Source organism: Watersipora subatra, chromosome 4 (genome assembly GCF_963576615.1).
Source record: "Watersipora subatra chromosome 4, tzWatSuba1.1, whole genome shotgun sequence".
NCBI lineage: Eukaryota > Metazoa > Bryozoa > Gymnolaemata > Cheilostomatida > Watersiporidae > Watersipora > Watersipora subatra.
The window spans coordinates 9,376,803-9,398,206 of record NC_088711.1 but is presented as its reverse complement, the minus strand read 5'-3'; the positions used below and the strand labels follow the sequence as shown (position 1 = coordinate 9,398,206).

Genomic DNA, 21,404 nt, shown 5'->3' with positions numbered 1-21,404 from the left:
TGCAGACGCAAAGTCATGGCTTACAGTCATTAGAAGCCTAGCCTTATTTATTAACTAGCTTAGTGGAATTTTCCATTGGCAATATGCCAGGCTACTAGCTTGAAAGGTACAGTTATTTGACAAAGTTTTAAAACCTTTACAGTTGTTTTTATTTTTCTCTTAATTTATTTCAACTACACAAAACACTTCTCTCACGATATGTAGTTTGAAAGTAAGAATGGGAAACATTATATTATGTTAAATACAAATCAATTTTCTGTCCAAAGACTTTTTTATTACCCGGGCAACGCCGGGTGGTACAGCTAGTACATGAATATTTAGACATGTTGAGAGTCAGTTAACTATAAAACAGTAATTTGTCTACGCATCACATTGCTGCAAAAGCTACAAAACTAAAACCATCAAGTTAAGTACAAATATTCTGAGGCTCTAATTTCAATTAAACTGTTGTTAACTGGTTTCAACTGGCTTCGGTATCGCTATTGCCATCAAAACTGGTTTGAACCAACTACAGTAGTGGTCTGAAGAACAAGATGAACATATTAACACGCTACGAGGGTTGGAACACATCTTTTTCTGCAAACGTGTGTATATATCGAGGGGCTAACTGTAGCTATCTTCGGTGGAGTGCCTGGACTTGGCTGCCGGCATTCACCAAAGGATGACCATATGTGACTTTTATTTACACTTGCACAATCTTTAGTGTATAATATTTCAACTAATTTGTTAACATTTATGAAATCCAGCACCATAACTTCAGCTTATAGCATTCTTGACTGTTATACACATATACAGGCACTCAGATGCACTTGAGATAAGACAACACTTGAGAACATAACACACATCAGATCTGCTTTATTGAATCTTGTCAAACATGCAAATGTTGGACAGCACAACTTTGCACAGGCGCTTCACATAACACCAGATGTTTTGTACAAAAATGAACATCTGGCAACACATCCAAAACACAATCCTTAACAAAAATAATTAGACCGGTAATAGTAAAATTTACAATTGACTTGCATAGCTCAAAGTCAAACAAATCTACTAGAATTTTAATTGGCAGACACAGAAAGTGCAATGCTGCCAGTCTTATCCCTCAGTACTGTACACAAGTCACAAGATATGACATGGAATGACCTTACAGAAAAGCTATCCTAGCTGAAGGGTGATGAGAGGTGCGATGAAATGAGAGAGAATTAGAAGAGTAGGACTAAATAAGTTTCATGACTTTCAAACACAATGAGTTTTGAAGAGTTAATGTGAATGTTGACATTACATTGGTGGCAGGAGACATAGGTCGCTAGCAACTGAACTGTACCCTGAGTGTGCAGCAGTTCATATGAAAGGTAAAGGACTACAACGTTTTTCAAACAGTAGTCACAATAGCATTACCGTGGTAATCTTTTATATTCTGTTGATCTGTCAACACTCCATAATGAACATTACAACTCGTGTCAACTAAGAAAATAAATATATTTAATGTTTTTTCCCAGCTTTGCAGGAAGTATCATATACATGTACTGTATTATTTGTGAGCGGCGCCTACAAACTTAATGCGCACAAAACACTGTTTAGATTTGAGTAAACTTTGTGAGAGATAAACCGGATATAAAATGAGCTGACATTATTAGTCATTCTAACATCAGTACAAGTAATAACACCCGAGTTGGTAGTAACACTAGCACTAATATCAATACTGGTATATGTATTGATAATGACACAATTACATGTACCAGTATCGGTGCAAGCACTAGCACTAATACTAGTATTATGTACTAGTACTAATACAGAAACTAACACTATGCTGCTACATACACTAGTACAGGTGATAATAATACTAGCACAACTCTCCACCTACTGATGCTAATATTAATGATGGTGCAGAACTTATACACTTATATGAGAACTGTAACTAGTGCCAACTCTAGTACTACTTGGAGGTTCCCAATAATGGTGAGAATGACTCGGAAGTGTAATTTTTTACACGAGCAAACTTGCATGCCGGGAAGTCTTGCTTGGTGAGTTGAAAATCGTTCACAGACTCGCTCTGTGTGTCACTGTAACAAATCATAGTATAACATGTTATTAGGGAAACATGCTCAGACAGTGGAACTATATCGGGAGCTAAAATATGGAAAACATACAGTAGTATGATGAAATGTTATCTTTCCTTTATGACACAAGAAATAGGACTAAACTGAAATACACTAAAAAACAAGCGCATTTTGCAAATAAGAATTGCAGTTGCACAAGTTGTCTGGCTGCAGGTACAATTTAAAACTTTATATGAATCTTAAAGCCAATGAGTAGCTCTTCTAGCGAAACTCTTTAAATGTGGACACAACACAACTCTCCACCTGTACACCCTAACTAGATACAACACAACTCTCCACCTGTACAGTCTAACTAGATACAACACAACTCTCCACCTGTACAGTCTAACTAGATACAACACAACTCTCCACCTGTACAGTCTAACTAGATACAACACAACTCTCCACCTGTACACCCTAACTAGATACAACACAACTCTCCACCTGTACACCCTAACTAGATACAACACAACTCTCCACCTGTACAGTCTAACTAGATACAACACAACTCTCCACCTGTACACCCTAACTAGATACAACACAACTCTCCACCTGTACAGTCTAACTAGATACAACACAACTCTCCACCTGTACACCCTAACTAGATACAACACAACTCTCCACCTGTACAGTCTAACTAGATACAACACAACTCTCCACCTGTACAGTCTAACTAGATACAACACAACTCTCCACCTGTACAGTCTAACTAGATACAACACAACTCTCCACCTGTACAGTCTAACTAGATACAACACAACTCTCCATCTGTACAGTCTAACTAGATACAACACAACTCTCCACCTGTACAGTCTAACTAGATACAACACAACTCTCCACTTGTACAGCCTAACTAGATACAACACAACTCTCCACCTGTACAGTCTAACTAGATACAACACAACTCTCCACCTGTACAGTCTAACTAGATTCAACACAACTCTCCACCTGTACAGTCTAACTAGATACAACACAACTCTCCACCTGTATAGTCTAAATACAACACAACTCTTCACCTGTACAACCTAACTAGATACAACACAACTCTCCACTTGTACAGTCTAACTAGATACAACACAACTCTCCACCTGTACAGTCTAACTAGATACAACACAACTCTCCACCTGTACAGTCTAACTAGATACAACACAACTCTCCACCTGTACAGTCTAACTAGATACAACACAACTCTCCACCTGTACAGTCTAACTAGATACAACACAACTCTCCACCTGTACACCCTAACTAGATACAACACAACTCTCCACCTGTACAGTCTAACTAGATACAACACAACTCTCCACTTGTACAGCCTAACTAGATACAACACAACTCGCCACCTGTATAGTCTAACTAGATACAACACAACTCTCCACCTGTATAGTCTAACTAGATACAACACAACTCTCCACCTGTATAGTCTAAATACAACACAACTCTTCACCTGTACAACCTAACTAGATACAACACAACTCTCCACTTGTACAGCCTAACTAGACATCTCACACAATACAACTTATTGTTAGTACATGTTGACTGAAAATCTCGTACAACATAACTGACTGTAGGTACAGGTTGACCGAACATCTCACACAACATAACTGACTGTTAGTACATCTTGACTGACTAGCCAATAACCACAACTCACTGTCGGTACATGCTGACTGAATATTTCTCCCACTTGAGCAATGAGTTAGGTTGTGAAGAGTGGCAATGCAATGACATGTCCAAATAGAATGTCATCTCAGGGTCTGTTGAGTCAGTAGCATTTCTGTTCCTTTTATACCTGTGAGTTGTCTTCTCTTTCCTCTTCACTCGCTTGAGTATGCAAGAGACCTAAACAGCCATGATTACTGTTTAGTAATGTTTCTTGTCCTTCTATATTTTTTGCAAACTATTTCATTTTGACATAATATATATACAGTATCTTCTAGATTGCATTGGTACACTAAATCTATGCAACTCTATATTATGTATCTATCGTATTGAAGAATTGAGGACAGTGAAGGTTAGCATAACTAAGTGTAGAATTTTTTGAGTGTTTCAAATTTTCCATATTACAGATTTAATAGCCTGTTGACCTGATATGTTATCTATCTACATGTATATAAATCTCAAGGCTGGTCAATATGTACTTCGGTTTGTCCAGCTATAGCTATTAAAATCTTGGAATTAAAAGCTTGCATCCCACTGGATTTGAACTCACCAAGATTGAAACAGCAAGTTTCGAACCGCGCATTTAGCCACCAAGCTACGCTGTTCTTACGATTCTATCGCTCTTATCATACACCGTATAGCCTTTTCTCAATTGCACACGCAAAATGACGTATTAATTGAAGCTCTATGAACTTTTTTTAACTCTATGAAACACGATGCTGTTTCGGCCGCACCATACTAGGGCTAATTTGTTTTTTGCCCTACGATATTAACAGACAACATTTCTCTCGAAATTAAAATTTGACGATTGTATCTCAGTTCAGAGTCATCCGTTGTGATAAAAATGGTTTCGCAAACAGATAAGTGATAAAATGTTAGTTAGAGGTATACTAAAGTACATACAAAAACTTCCTTCAAGTATGTTGTTAGTGAGCTAAATTCATTTAAGTTAGATCCAGCGTTTATGTTACGCTGGAACAACTGGAACTCTGTCTCGAAAGTAAGAATGCCGCCCGCAGTTAATTGCAATGTTACATTTTTTTGCAGATCATAGCCACAAATGCACTTAAATTATTGTAGGTAGCTATAGTTACTAAGGTTAACATATTGTTTTGTTACTACTTTTTAGTGATAATGATTTTGATGATTTTTACCAGGTGTTTGCAATAAAAAACTACTATGGGTTTCTATACCACTCTATACAATCTTTTGGCCTTGTGATGCCAACACTGAAACAAACTAAAATCATATAATTGTATACCAAATAATGTTTCATTGTAATCGTAGCAAAACTGACTATATTAGGCCATTACTTGCTAATGATTTAACATTTACATTTAAACACCTTTACAGTGATATTTTTCCTTGTCATTTATTTCACCAAAACACTTCTTTCATGATATAAAATTTAAAAGTTACGATTGTTTGAAAAAGTTTCCAAACCTTTACAGCTGTTTTCTTTTTGCTCTTAATTCACTTGAACTGCACAAAAACATTTTTCCATGTGAAGTTAAAAAGTTAGAATGATAAATGTTCTTTGTTATAACCCGGGCAACGCCGGGCATTCAACTCGTAGATGTACAAAACTAATGGAACAAACAGCACCAGTATACCACGATGCTCTACACTCATCCTAATCACTGCATCTGTATGAGTGGACATTATACAGATACTAAAGATCTGTTGATATACATGTATATTAAATGATTTCATTTGATCGCAAACCATCCAAATATAATCATCTTTAACCCTATCTTCTCAACAAAAATGAGTGCATAAACCATCATCGTAAACCATCATCGTAAACCATCATCGTAAACCATCATCGTAAACCATCATCGTAAACCATCCTCAAGTTTAGTAAAAAGATCCACATATTTTGCTACAAAAAAGTAGGCTGCAGAAGATCGAGTCACATATTTATAGAATACAGGCATTGGTTGATAATCAAAGTAGCATTTAGCAGAACCACGATATGACACTGGAAAAATATATCCACGAACAAGCATTTGTGGTGCAGACAACTCCATCTTTATAAACAACCATAAAATAATTATAGATTTAAAGGCCGACCAATAGTAAAATTTAGTAAAAAATATGATCTAAAGTAATGCAGAATCTAGAGCTGCTTCATTCAAACATCACAACTAGGTCTAAGGATGTGAAACTGATCCTCCAGGTTCAGTTTCACACCATTAACCCCTGACATTCATTGCCATGGAAGAGAAAGCTGGGCATTATTTCATGCAAAAGCAAAAGAGGCACGAAAAGATTGCAACAGAAAATGCTTTGAGAAGGTTTGGTAAAGAAAGTAAAGAAACCGTTAATAACATGACGTAAGCGTTACATGCGTAAATACAATATTTCATACAAACAGAGCTGTAGGAAAACATGATGTCATTCTTTACAACAAGTTATAGATGAGTCCTTATGGAGACTCGACACTGCCGGTGTAACATTGATATACCAACATTGATAAAACGCATATATTAGATGAAATGGAAATGTATTACAACAATTGTCTGCTGTAGACAAATCTAGATTAACTTCTGTGTAACGAAAAGAGAATCTGCACTATAAACAAACTAAAAGCTCTTGATCTGCCATCACAAACTATGCATGAAATGCTCCACTCACGTTTATGCCAAAACAATTTGACAACGCTAGCCTGTGCTCACCACACCGTTGTAAGTGATGATAGAATATGCACGGAGTCATTGTTTATTCACAAATGCTCCACGGCACGATCCTTAAAATGATAAATTATAATTATAATTAAAAATTCTCATGATGACATCACTGCTGCTCCTTCTTACCACGGTTACCTTCGGGTACCATCCTGACCAATCAATGAGCTAATGCCTTGGTATATATTACATAGCATTAAGTGTGAATGAGGAGACGACTGTCAGTGCTGTGAGCTCACCTGGTCATCGGCCAGACGATACATTCCTTTGCACATGCCTTCCACTTTCGCTGTGGAGCTCTTCAGCTGAGATATAACAGTCACAGGATCAGATGAACTGGTGTACATGAACATCATGCCATCAGGGAAGAAGCGCAGATACCGGTAGTAAATAACCTTCATCCAAGGTGGGTAGAACTTTTCCACAGTCACTTCACCCTTCCTATACAGCTCAACCTTATTCATGTAGACTCCTATGAACATAACTAGTGACTCTCAGGCTACCGTCTCTTTATAATAACTACTAGTAGACTCAGACTATTGTCTATATACTACAGAGTAGTTTGGTATTATTCCTACAACTATTTCATTAAAAATGCTATTGATTTAATAAATCCTTTTTTATCATTCCCAAACTACAAATTGCCTAATAACATATATTTATTATTGTAATTTTTATTATTACAACTTGCATTTTCTGACATTGGAAGGTTTAGAAAATCAGCCAATAATTAAACATCTTGTGCTGATAGCTGTACTGTACTACTCACTCAACACCAAGAATGAGGAGTTGTCTACCCTTCATGATTCCTCATTTATGAAGCTAAGACTAGCCCCTTGCTAGTCTGACCAGCCTTAAATGCAATCATGATTCTCATTAGCCTAGCAATACAAGTGATTAATTTAAATAGAAAAGAAGCCACGATACAGTGAGAAATGCAACACCTGTATTTCTGCATACCGTGAAAGTAAAGGTGAGGCTTGTCCAGGTACATGGATCGCCAGGAACTGTAAGGTTGAAAGGTCAGACAGCCCATTCCCCATGTTCTAAATGACATAAAAATAAAAATGAAACAATGACCAGCGGTGCGGGAAATGGTTTTGTTAACAGGCAACTGTATCATAGAAAACCACTCCATTCATTGTTCCAAACTCAACTATAAAACAAATATATGTATAATAAATTTAGAACTCAACAGACCAAACAGTTTGATTGCTAAACTTGTCCGATGTCGCAACTATAGATAATAGGAATGATATGCTCGCTACCATTTCTAAAGAGTTTGTAGCATAACCTTCAAACGTTGTTTTATAAAATAACAGTTACAAACGCCTTATGAACAACTGACATGTAAGAGTTAAATTAAAACTTAAGTAAGTGGTATGACATATTTTCATCGATGAGTCAAATATTGTTGAATAATGGGAATTGTGGAGCCTAGGCTACATCGATGTCTGAGGTCACGACTGTTGCGAGTGCGAGTCGTCATGGCAGTTGGAGAAGTTGATGGTGTACCAATATTACGCCGTCTATAGTGTAAGTCAGTGGAAGGAAAGATACACCCTTCTTTTGACTATTACATATGGCTATCTACTATTTATACAATACATATCATTAGCGCCTCTGTAATCAAGTATGGCTGAGATAGTGTTTTGTTGCACTAGTACTGCTATATCTTTGGCAACCCAATTCAAAGTATGCTTGTAAAAATAATTTATCCTTATTAATATAATATAATTAATATAATGGTATCATATGTGAAAGATTAATGTAATAAAAACATTCCATGAGTATAATAATCATAGCAATTTCAACTGAACACGACTAGACTATAGAAAACAGGATACAGCATTACCTAAACAAAAAGAAAACATATTTTATTTGTGCCATTTCATATTTAGGATAATCACTGATTCATCACAATGTTACAAGAGAACTTGCTGTTTATTCATTTTGCTTTTTGAAATATTAATATTTTTGTAAACTTTACACCATCACTTTTTTCAAAACTATTTTTTCCATGTTTCTAGATACCATATGTGGTTGCAAGTGTGTAACCATCGAGGAAATGTCTCACCTGTTGCATATGCTTTGCCAGAGGAAGGGATCTCTAGCCAAGACATAGAACCCTCGACACACCTGAAAATTTGGAACAGAGCTGAAGCAGACTAAACTAGACTAGTAATGGTCAATGAAACCCACTAACAAGGTTGTTTTAGAATATACAAGCATTATAGAATATTAATAGAATTATATAGAATAGTTTGGATCAAACAGTTCTATATTCACTCTGACAGACTACTAGCTTAGCCAGGTTGCAGTGTAGATTTGCTAATATGCTTTGAAAAGTATATGCATCAGCATTGCTAGCACTTACCATGGAGAGCTGTTCCAGAGACCTGACATCCACGTCGGAAGACACGACCCAGCGAAGAATATATGTGAGAAGTTCACTGGGTAGAGCAGAGATATGCGTCGACTACAGAACGATGATAACACACGAATTATACGCACTTTTACTAACCAAAGCAATGGGAAATTGCACACCAAAGGATATGACTTGATAGAAAATGTGACCTCACCTATTCTTGATTGGTCATATGCAACCCTGTATTTTCACAGACTAGGTTATTTTGAGTTGTGGAGACTATACTTCTAAATGCCCAACCAAGTGACACTCGAACAAAATGACACAACCTCTGGACTCTCTAGAAGTCGATCTCCCTAAGAGCTCCGGTAATACGCGGTAGTGTTCTCCATGCTTCTATTTTTATTAAACTTTACTATTAAAGTGTTTAGATTATCATTATTGTGTAATAAATAACCATATGAACCATAGAGAAATATATAACAACTGAAACATTGATAAATTATTACATTATTAATGAGTGGAAGAATTTTTAGAGTCGGAAATTGTTTCATATTGTATATATTCTTCAAAGTTGGTCGTGTGTATAGATGTGTAGTTCCAGCTATAGCTATTAAAATCTTGAAAAAACGAATCCATGTCGCAGAAATTTCGGTCTCAGACCCTCCAGTTCACAGGCAGATGCTTTACCAATTCAGCCACACAAGCTTTATCAATTCAGTAGGTGATATATGTCGCCTACTGAATTGATCAAACAAATACACAACGGCTTTGCGTACTACACAGGGTGATCGTGGAACATCACAAAGAGGGTAGCTCTTATTAGTACACTTACTCGAATTATGCATTGGCAATGTGCCAGGCTAATAGCAAGTGGCAAGCAACTGTCATTATTTATAAGCTCATTTTTAATACCCGGGCAACGCTGGGTAGCACAGTTAGTATTGTATATAATCCCATATGTAGACCGCTTAAAACTGCATCCAACATTTGCATTTTCTCACTATTCGTGGATGGATAAAAACGTCACTCCTGTAAATAACGAGGACACACTGTATTTCTGTATTTATCTTGCACGACTCAAACTTTCATGCCATATAAAAAGCTAATGTATATATCACTGTAGACTTGCCTTTATCAAATATGTCTTTACTAAGGATATGAAATAGCCTAATATTACACATTCCTAACCAAATACAACATAAAAGTGTGCATTTATAGCTTTTCAAACAAGTTGAAGATTAATTCAAAAGTTACTAAAATGATAACACCAATATTTTGTGTCAATCCATAAATAAAAGTACAGAAAAAAGTAGAACCAATTTTTAACTTCAGTCATACTCAAACCATCTTAATGATATGAACAAGTTTTGACAACGGTAACCACAACTCGGATATTAAGCAGAAAATACCAACCCTAATAACATACAATTCCTTCGCCTACCTTCTGTGGTTTTTCCATTGAGCAATACATAGTCCGTTGCGGAGAGCTGTCAGAGCAGAGCTGAGTGAAGTTAGAGCAGAGGTCAGCTAAAGACCATTCCTCAGTACCCTCCCTGCAAACGCATGATTATAACTGAAATAGGCTAAAGCAGCTCCTACACATAGAGCTCATATCTGATCTATTTCCTTTGTGACATTGGTGAGCGTATATGTATCACAGAGGTCTATGTTCCCTAACTATTTTCACATGGCTTTCTTTTCAACAAAAGGTAGAGTCAATGTCTTTTAGTAAACCAGTGAACTCGCTAGTTAAACCAAACTAGGAATCTCTAATTGGTAGATCACGAGCAGCTGCAGACAATATATGTAACCGATAGTTTATCAGCTTATACATACAACTGCGAGCTGGACAAACCTGGAGGTCAACCAAATTCAGGCTTATTTAACATGTTTAAATACTGTAAAAGTGAGAGTCACAGGTTCTGTAATTATATCAGAGATGATCAGAAATAGAAATGGGAGATCATTTGGCGATGATCTAAATCAGGGGTTCCCAACCTGGGGTACAAGTACCCCTAGGGGTACATTTTAGAAATCTAGGGGGTACAATACAAGTTATAAGCTTAATAAATTTTTGGTTTGTTTGGCTCTAATTATTAATAACTTTGCTGAAACCACTGCTATAGAGCTATTATTGGTATCATTCTAAAACCAATTAGTTTTGTCATTCAGACAAACTTAGGCAAGCATCAGCCCTAAACACAAGGTTGTTTCGTCAATTATGTCATGATTGCGATGCAGATCATGAAAACCTCCTTTACTACACAGAAGTGAGATGGCTTTCTACAAGCAATGTCCTGAATCGATTTGTGGGACTGATTGATGAGATTGCAGCTTTCTTTGCTACACAGACATCTGAAAAAGCTTCAAGATTCAGTGAGAAGTTAAGGACTTCAGAATGGAAATGGAAAGCTGCATATCTGAGAGATATCTTCTTAAGATTAAACACTGTCAACACATCCCTTCAAGGGAACTCTACCACTACAATTGATTTTACAGATGAGCTTAGAGCATTTATCATGAAACTAAAGATGTGGAGAAAGTCATGGATCATTTGATATGTTTGATAGCTTGTCAGAAATATTGCCTTCACATGATTCAACTTCCTTCATGAAAGATCTGGTTGCAGACCACCTCTCTCAACTGGCTTGTTAGTTTCAACAATATTTTCCTGACTTAAATGACACAGATTTGAAGTTGGCTAAATACCCATTTAAGTTAAATGTAGCTGATATTGATAGTGACATGCAAGAAGAGTTGATTGACCTTCTCAATGACTCCGGTGCACATGATAGATTTGAAAATTGCGTTTTTAACAAGTTTTGGTGCTCATTGATAACATCCTACCCAAAGCTTTCAGAGGTAGCTTTAAAAGTGTTGCTCATATTTCCTAGTAGTTATAAGCGTGAGCAAGAGTTTTCCTCACTTTTGTACTTGAAAAGCAAATATCGCTCACGGCTAAATGTTGATGATGACCTCAGAGTTTCATTATCTGTTACTGAACTGAACATCAAATGGCTCACTGATGCAAGGCAGGCAGGCACAGCCTTCCCATTAGACTTGTCAAAATAAAATGGGGAAGTAACAAAACACTGCGATGTCCAAAAGTTGTACTGCATAGTTATCATTATTTTAGTGAATAGCAATTTCATACCATACCCCATTTCTTTATCTGTTTAAGTGACACATTTCAATAATGCACACAGGTCAGATTAATGGAGTTAGACCAATAATACCCTTGATTGAACTGTGTTTTCGAAAGGGTACAGTTTTTGCAATATGACTCCCAAGGGGTACCTAGGCCAAAAAAGGTTGAGAACCTCTGATCTAAATAATAAGGTCAATAATGGGTAGGCAAGATTCTCTTGAGTCAAAACCAGTTGCTAAGGCTATCAATGTAGGCTGTAGGGTAACAAAAAACTTGCATTAATCTTTATCAAATAAGACTAGTTAACAACGCTGAACTATATTTGTATATGAACATTTATTGACACTGAAGCCAACTGAAGCTACCATACTGAAAAACAGGAAATCCTACGATGAATTTCTTAGAATAAAACAAGACAGACAAAAACTCCTCAAGCGCTTGAGACATAAGCAGACATGACAACCATAGCCATCTTTGAAATGCTTAATCATTGCGAGTTGTACTCAACTTTGTAGTAGGAGCTCAAAGCTCAGAAATCACAGGATGCTAGTGTTAACATTACAGTGTTATCACAGGATGCTAGTGTTAACATTACAGTGTTATCACAGGATGGTAGTGTTATCATTACAGTTTTATCACATGATGCTAGTGTTAACATTACAGTGTTATCACAGGATGCTAGTGTTAACATTACAGTGTTATCACAGGATGCTAGTGTTAACATTACAGTGTTATCACAGGATGCTGGTGTTAACATTGCAGTGTTATCACAGGATGCTAGTGTTAATATTACAGTGTTATCACAGGATGCTAGTGTTAACATTACAGTTTTATCACAGGATGCTAGTGTTAACATTGCAGTGTTATCACAGGATGCTAGTGTTAACATTGCAGTGTTATCACAGGATGCTAGTGTTAACATTACAGTGTTATCACAGGATGCTGGTGTTAACATTACAGTGTTATGATTAATCTATATTAACAGCATGCTGGTGTTAACATTACAGTGTTATCACAGGATGCTAGTGTTAACATTGCAGTGTTATCACAGGATGCTGGTGTTAACATTACAGTGTTATGATTAATCTATATTAACAGCATGCTGGTGTTAACATTACAGTGTTATGATTAATCTATATTAACAGCATGCTGGTGTTAACATTACAGTGTTATCACAAGATGCTAGTGTTAACATTACAGTGTTATCACAGGATGCTGGTGTTAACATTACAGTGTTATCACAGGATGCTAGTGTTAACATTGCAGTGTTATCACAGGATGCTAGTGTTAACATTGCAGTGTTATCACAGGATGCTAGTGTTAACATTACAGTGTTATGATTAATCTATATTAACAGCATGCTGGTGTTAACATTACAGTGTTATCACAAGATGCTAGTGTTAACATTACAGTGTTATCACAGGATGCTAGTGTTAACACTACAGTGTTATGATTAATCTATATTAACAGCCCACTTTATCATTAAGTCTGTTTGTCTGCGTAAATGTTATGCATTTCCGCCTTTTTTGGCCGATTTCGTTTAAACTCGACATGGGTATGCTCCGTGCCATCTACCAGGCCGATAAAAATATTTGGTTTCAAAACCTTGTCTAGTTACTAAGAATCAGCCTCAACACCCATCTGATTAGAAACTCAAGAATACACCTTCACATACAGTAAGGACAATTACCCCCAATGAATGCGTTCATTGATTGTTGTCATGAGAACAGTGCAACAATTATGGTTGACAACCTACGCATGTTCTGCTGGCTACCTGAGTGAAAATGAAGGAATTTCCAGGCAATGCCGTGCATATTACTAGTATTATAATATTAATAGCATTACTTACATACTAGCTGATGAGTTGTGGTCACCTGTACCAGCTGCATCACTATTTCCTACAACACGATTGCATAACGCCGATTAGTATGGTTATAGACTGCTAATATGAAAACTTAAAACTGGCCACTTCAATCGTACAAAAATGTGAAACTTGCGCTTCCTGTAGATCAAAACTGCCAATTGAAACAACTATGACTGTACACACCTCCAAAGCTCACTAAACTAGTGAAACTGTTGTTAGAAATGAGGGAGAAGGTAGCCAATTTGCAATTTCATCTTTGATGCAATCTTGGAAAATTATCGCTTGCAATGACTTGAAATTGATTTAGGTGTTTGAATTGGATTTTCAAAGTGATAACGTGTGATCAGATATAAACTACCAACCAGCCTGAGCAATGGACTGTCTGTACTGGGCAGCCATCTGAAGATCGATGTCAGGTACTATTTTAGTTGCCTTCCTGTAGTACTCCATGGCTGCAGAGTAAAAGTATTCAGTACTATAGCTAATGGCAGTAAAATAGCCTAAGAGTTATCAGTGACTAACTGGCTAGTTGCTGGTATACGACGGCACAAACTTGTTACAAAAATTAAAAGGCATATGACTTATGTTGCTACAATGCTAGATACTAAATCTATGCTAGAAACACCATGGCATACTAAGTATGACAAAAAAAGAAAATTCTAAATGACTATCACATTCATCAACCAACACTGCACTGACTGTAACTTAATAACATTACAAAAGCAGACAACTCTAGCTAGGAAGAGTGAGTGCTATATTTTAGGTTATCCTAGTAATGATAAGATGACAATAAACTTGGGTGCTGATATAGGAGGTAGGTTCGTCTTCATTTGGAAAACGCTCGCTTAATTTCAAATATGTTTATGATTGAAGGCATAGAAGGTAGGATGAACCTTATAGACTACGGTTTAAAACGATAGATATTGAGGTGAAAATTATTTATCACCTCTTCATAATGTTTTATGCTTTATCAAAATCTTTGTTCTACCTGTCAAGGTTAACTTGGGGAGCTATAACATCCTCTGTAAGTTTACACAGCATACTGCTGAGTGAGTCTGGTCTACACTTGACTGAAAGTGCCCAGCTACAGCTACTTGTAATTTTATCGTTTGAATTATCAGTTAGTTTTTTGCTTGATGCATAACTCGAGGCAAGTTTACGCCTGCTTCCCTAAAGCTGATCTGCTTCTCTGTTTGAACTATATGTTAGTTCAGTGAAATTCCTAATGACTTTCATATATTCATAAACTCAATTGATTTGAACAGTTCACACTAAAGTATACCGCACTCTGATTATCACTGTGAATGGTCATACAGCATCCTTTATCTGACTTTACCCCTACTGAAACAACTCAAGCAGAAAAGACTCATACTACTCTGGTTGCATTTAATCGTTTCACACAATGTTTAACCAACTTCTGAAAGTGTTGTTAAATAAAGGCATACTGGTTATGCGCACTCAAATATGCACACTTCATGTATGCCCACTCATGTATGCCCACTCATGTATGCACATTCATGTATGCCCACTCATGTATACACACTCATGTATGCACACTCATGTGCACACTCATGTATACACACTAATGTATGCACACTCATGTATGCACACTCCTGTATGCACACTCCTGTATGCACACTCATGTATACACACTCATGTATACACACTCATGCATGCACACACACTCATGCATGCCCACTCATGTATGCCCACTCATGTATGCACACTCATATGCACACTCATGTATACACACTCATGCATGCCTACTCATGTATGCCCACTCATGTATGCACACTCATATGCACACTCATGTATACACACTCATGTATACACACTCATGCATGCACACACACTCATGCATGCCCACTCATGTATGCTCACTCATGTATGCACACTCATACGCACTCTCATGTATACGCACAAGGGATGCTGATACTTGTGCATTTGCCAACCTTCATATATGAGGCCATTTTGTTCCGACCAAACACCATTCATAAATAACTCTTCTGCCTCCTTCTGTCTTGCTTCTTTATTCGTCATCCGTTTTAACGCTGGACTGCTCCGGGCAGATGAGGCCTATGATTAAGCAATTGTTTGATCAGTAAAAGATATATAAAAATGAAATAAAAAACTTTCCGGTGACTTTCATATTGAGACAAAAACAACAAGGAATATCATTGGTTTATCAATTTTGTAAACATTGATATAAGCAATTAATAACAATACATATTTGGCAGTCTTTTAATACGATGAACAATAACAGAAAGAGACAAAAGTTACACATAGTTTGCATACATATATAGCATCATAGCCTGTGCACTCACAGTTTCTGACTTAGGAATAGGGCTAGTCTTTCTGTCCTGAAGTTCTGCTTGCCATTTAGCCCTGAACTGATCAAGCTGAGAAGTGCCTTTGGATGAGTCGTCCAACTCCTCCGCATCTGACTCCCCTGACTAGACGCGTTATGGAAAGGTTATAAACTCTTATTACAATGATACTGATGACATGCAAGTGAGCATCAACTTTTTCTTAGATATATATCCTGTTTGCTCTAAAATGCCTCGGGAATAATGATCTATATAGTCTTTGATGCACCTTTTTCACAAACACAATTAAAAAATGAACAACTACATATAATAATTTACTACGTACCGACTCCATGACACTTGAATAATGAGCTTTTGAATATCAACCAACGCGATCTCTTCCACAGGAGGAATCTATGAACAAAATTTGAGACATTAGGCTAGATTTGAAAACTCCCTCTTGAAACTTTAAATGCTGTGTTGCAACATTTTATAAAAAATATTAACTTCTGAGAAAGTAGGACCCAATCTGAGCTCTCAGTGGCTGACAATTTTCAAAGTTCTTCTGCTATCGTATTGTATTTAATAGACCCGATTGAATTCATTGCGCGTTTGCTTGCCTGAGGATACTCCGCAAGGGTAAAGTTAACACAACTCTCAAATTTGGTTCCACTTAACCTGACATCAAAGCTAGTGAAATGAATGTGTATATATTATGTGTTTACATGACTTTGTATACAAGCGTATATATATATATTTTTTGTATTTAGCAATAAAACAAGTAAATCATAAAAGATGGAGACATAACTAAAAAATATATTCAATGCATGTAACCAGTAAATTCAAGCAATTATAACATAAAATTTTAATGGAGAGATAATGGCCAGTAGTAACAACTTGTGGTTAACATTTAATTTTGTTTCAAGTAGACTGCCTAGGCTATATTTTAGGCAAATGAATCTGTGGTTCAGTGAACTACGACCAGCTACACAGTATATTTGCTTGGTCTAACTCGGCTGACAGTAAAATCCTAAAGTTGACAAACCGAGATGTCATCAATAGATAACAGCAATGTTAATGCCACTGGTTATAAAAGTAACTAAGGCTTTTGTTGAGATATGATTGTATTACAGAGATATGACACAAAGCTTAACTGTCAACTACACCATGATATAGTAGATTGCGAACTATCTATCATGCCAATGAATTGAAAAGAATTACTCAGAGGATCAACTAGTTGGTCTTTCTAGCAAATCTTACAAATTCATAAACAGAATACATGACTAGCAGTTAGTTTCAGAGAATGACAATCTTCAGCAAATTGTTTGTCTCAGCCTGTAGCAAGTGCTTCACTGATAATGATATAGTTTGCAGACAGATTGAAGCATTTACATGCATAATGCGTTGGTATATAGCTTTAATCTAATTGTATTTAAAGTATAAAAAAGTTGGTGTATTTTGGTTGACACTAGTGCTCATTGGGAATTTTAATTTTTAGAAAATATGAGTCATGCTTATCAAGACATGCACCAGAGTTGCAACTGGGGGCTTCAGATACCGAATATCCTGAATACAAAGATTATTCAAAACAACACTAACATTGCATGTAGAAATAATTCCATGCTTGATGAGACACAGAGACATACCTGCCAACTCTCACGCATTGGGCGTGAGACTCACGCAATCACCCCAAAGAAAAAATGGAAATGCGTGAGATTTTTGCCCCAATTTCCACAATTTTATATATACTATCATTAATACGTCAGTTACCCCAAACCCAAATCTCACGCAATGCCCCACTCTTGGATTGGCAGGTCTGCACAGAGGCATAGTGATGAGATTCTAAATATGAAACAGTCATAAAACAATATGATTATCTTGTACTTCACCTTTCAGATTATCTTGTACCTCACCCTTCAATCTATCAAATCTATCAATAATTGCAGGTCTTGCCACATAATTGATGCGCTTGAATACCAACAAAAATGGTACTATTATATTAGGTGTTTAATAAAACGTTAGAATTTTCAAGTTGCCAAATCAGATGTCTTAATTGCTCTCAGAAACATTGAGATAGCTTTGGTAGTACATAGTAAAATATAAGAGTAGGCTAACCAAGCTAGTCCTTATTGGTGCAGTGCTTTATTTTTCATTATAACATCGCTTATCTGTTCATCGCTAGAAGGGTTCAACAACATATTAGCCACCTTAGCGGACGGACAAATCGATTTACTTTTGCAACGTTGAGATAGAACCGAAGGCTACTAATATTGAAAACTTTTCTACAAAATCGTTCACTGTTATTAATCAGCTACATGGCCGTATACTCTCTACGTAGTATCATTATTAAGACAGCCACAGGTTTTATGACGTATTCTACAAATCAGGGATGTCTTGCATATATTGGACCCTTGAAACTAAACTACATTTTTAACAAATAAGATACCAAATATTACTTTTTTTACAGCTTTCACCTAACAATTACACGCTTAGCTTATCAGCAGTTCAACTTTAAAACGTATGATTAAAACATTACATATCCATGTACAAAGAAAACCTCTGAATTTAAAACTGGCAAAGACAGCGTCGACAAATAATACAAGCTAAAATTAATAGACTTCGGTAATGCGTGAATAGCGTGAGCGCAAGGGCACTGACTTTTCAGTTTCCAAATCAACATGTTGTATGGATATGATATATGTACTTGAATGTTTACTCTTAAAGCTACTAGTATATTGCAAACTACAGGAGTATCGTAGTCGAGGTAGTTTCAAGGGCATCTAGTACGAGCGGCTAAGAACATCAGCAGGTGGAGGGGAAGTACTGCCGCCACGTCTGAATTATTATTCGTAAGTGGTACTCGGTCAGAGCCCATAATTTTTATGCTTTTTCGATGCCTCTGCATCTACGATACGCCTTTGTGAGGGCTGGTCGGTCATAGATCTCGCTCAGTACCTCGGAGCAGTGTCCCTATACGACACTGCTCGGAGCATCTTATACAGCGCTGGAGCTAAGGTCAGCTCTAAAAAAGATAACGGTTTGTGAGTTTCTAACCCGCAGTTCCTAACTCGGTTTGAAAACTGTGTAGCTGTGTTGGCGATTACATGTAATCAGTACTACCATGGACGTAAGAAAATAGCTTTGTATAGTTTTAGAAGAAACCTTTGACATCAGTGTTAAACGTCCTGCTCTAGCGAGCAATATTTGTTTCTTTTTTGCATTTCTAAAGCAAGCAGCATCGAGGGGCTAGCATCGCGCTGCGCGCTTGCAGTCAACTCTTCTTGAAAATTAAGAATGATTACTGGCATTAAAGAATGGTTACTGGTGTTTTGCTGGTGCTGGAGATGCCTAGATTTATTCTAGATACTAGAAATATAAGGTATATATATATATAAAAGAGTGATAAAAACATAAAACATTGAAAAAATACCAAAAAGGCTTACTGCTCTTAATAAAATGTTACGCTGCTAAAAATAGATCCTAGACAGATGTTTTATAAACAACTAGGTTCTTGATGACAGTTTGTGTTGCAACAGTGTCTTCTAGTGCAGTCTGTTAAATTTTTAATTGTAATTTTCCTTCGAAATATTAGACTAAGTTTTAGATTTTATTTTACTTATTTTAGGTGGTAGATGTTGGCATAAAACTGGCGATTTCCAAGTCGAAATCAACAATCAAGGTATGTCTTTCTGAGGTTGATCTAAAGTTGATGTGACGTGATGCTGTCAAAATATCTCTATTTCATTTAATCAGTTCATCATAGGATTAATTTTATCATAATTTTTGTTACATCAACAAAATATATATTTTATTAACTTATTATGCAACGCTTAACGACGCAGAAAAATCTTGCCATATTGTATTATTCGTTCACTTTTTTCATCTTTATCAAATTTTTATTTTCAGTTTCATGCTCTAGTAATTCATGATAGTCTCACTAACGCATTAGACTGTTGTATTGAAATACTTCAAAAACAAGATACCAGCAGGGAATGTAAAGAGACATTAAAAGATTAAACATCAATCTTGGAAACTGCTGCGTCAACACCACGTCAACACCGCCAAAGGAATTTGGAATACAATTACATCTACCAACCATGACCAAGCACAACCAAAGATAACTGAGCTTACCCTGAGTCAGCACTTTTCCATTACATAACACAGCGCCAATCAATGTTATGCAACCCCAGTTTCAAGACACAGATATAGCGCTAATCAGATGACGGCTCAGAGACAGTGTTCCCTCCAGTAGACTTACCCCTACAACACAAAGATATAATACGAACATTATACGTACCGCCCTCAGGCTATCCTGAATGCCTATAAAAGCTAACAATTTTTAGTAGCTCATCCTCTTTTGACAGTGACACTTGTAGACGTACAAGACGAGCTTAAGGGCATTTACAGCGAGCTGTTGGCGTAAGAGATTATCTTTACTTAGTTCTATTGCTTTCTATCTATCTTATATTTTAGAATTTTGCTACTTGTGTATTAGGCTTTGGTTCATAATAATAAAAGATATTTTGATTGCTATACCAAACATCTGAGAGTTAGCATAGTTGAGGCCTGCACAAAGATTTGGGTCAAGTTCCATACTCATACTATTAGCAACCATTGAATAAACAATTAGGCTGACCTAGCCTAATTAACCACAACAAGCATAGTCTAGATTGAAGTAGAACTTGTGGTTATTAATCATTGATGTTAGTGTGGTATTCAGGTAAGGCAAATTACCTAAAAAACCATATAACAAGACCAGCCTGCTGACATTGTTATAGTACCAAGACATGATTCTGAGTGAAGTCGCTACTCCCAAATGGTTAGTATTCTTATGCTGCACTTTTATACTAAAAGACTATGTCAAGATATTAATTTTGAGAACAATTAGTGTTGCATGGCTGTGCATAGTTATTATAATTGTTTTAAAAATTTAAAACAGCACATCTTTTATATAGGGTGTAACTTGAATAAGATAACTGTTTTGTAGGCACAGGAATACTTGCTCTGCGTGTATCTATAACATGCAACTTGCATAGCTTTATATACAAGTTGTATATGGTACTCTGTTTGCAGCTGGTAGATAGGAAACTTAGGAAATTCATTTAATGGACTCTCTTTCTTACAAAGGACAACAGACCATTGAAAAAAGGTGAGCATGAAATACTTCACTAGGTTTGTTGGTAAATCTTACAAAAAGCAACAGTTATTGCCTGCCTTTGCATTCTAGCATAAATGGTTTAATCCAAAAACTCACTGTTAGTAACAATATTTGCAGG

At 36.5% G+C, this 21,404-nt stretch overlaps 1 protein-coding gene across 1 annotated transcript; it reads right to left on the bottom strand.

The window, feature by feature from the left end:
- Positions 1 to 835: 835 nt before the first annotated feature.
- LOC137393501 (F-box only protein 9-like) lies at positions 836 to 16,587 on the bottom strand. Its single transcript, XM_068080077.1, has 12 exons — positions 16,475 to 16,587; positions 16,147 to 16,275; positions 15,775 to 15,898; positions 14,185 to 14,274; positions 13,808 to 13,856; positions 10,252 to 10,363; positions 8,817 to 8,918; positions 8,517 to 8,578; positions 7,400 to 7,485; positions 6,679 to 6,911; positions 3,745 to 3,932; positions 836 to 2,060 (listed from the first exon to the last, which is right to left on the bottom strand). Exons 1-12 carry the CDS (start codon positions 16,481 to 16,483, stop codon positions 1,934 to 1,936), a joined length of 1,311 nt encoding a protein of 436 aa, XP_067936178.1. The 5' UTR covers positions 16,484 to 16,587; the 3' UTR covers positions 836 to 1,933.
- Positions 16,588 to 21,404: the final 4,817 nt, after the last annotated feature.

Bases quoted from the DNA above. Each gene is read 5' to 3' on its own strand.
- LOC137393501 (XM_068080077.1), bottom strand. The intron at 15,899-16,146 runs GTGAGTGCACAG...GCTTAATCATAG, and splicing joins CTATTCCTAAGTCAGAAACT to GCCTCATCTGCCCGGAGCAG. The intron at 3,933-6,678 runs GTGAGCTCACAG...ATGGCTGTTTAG, and splicing joins ATCGTCTGGCCGATGACCAG to GTCTCTTGCATACTCAAGCG.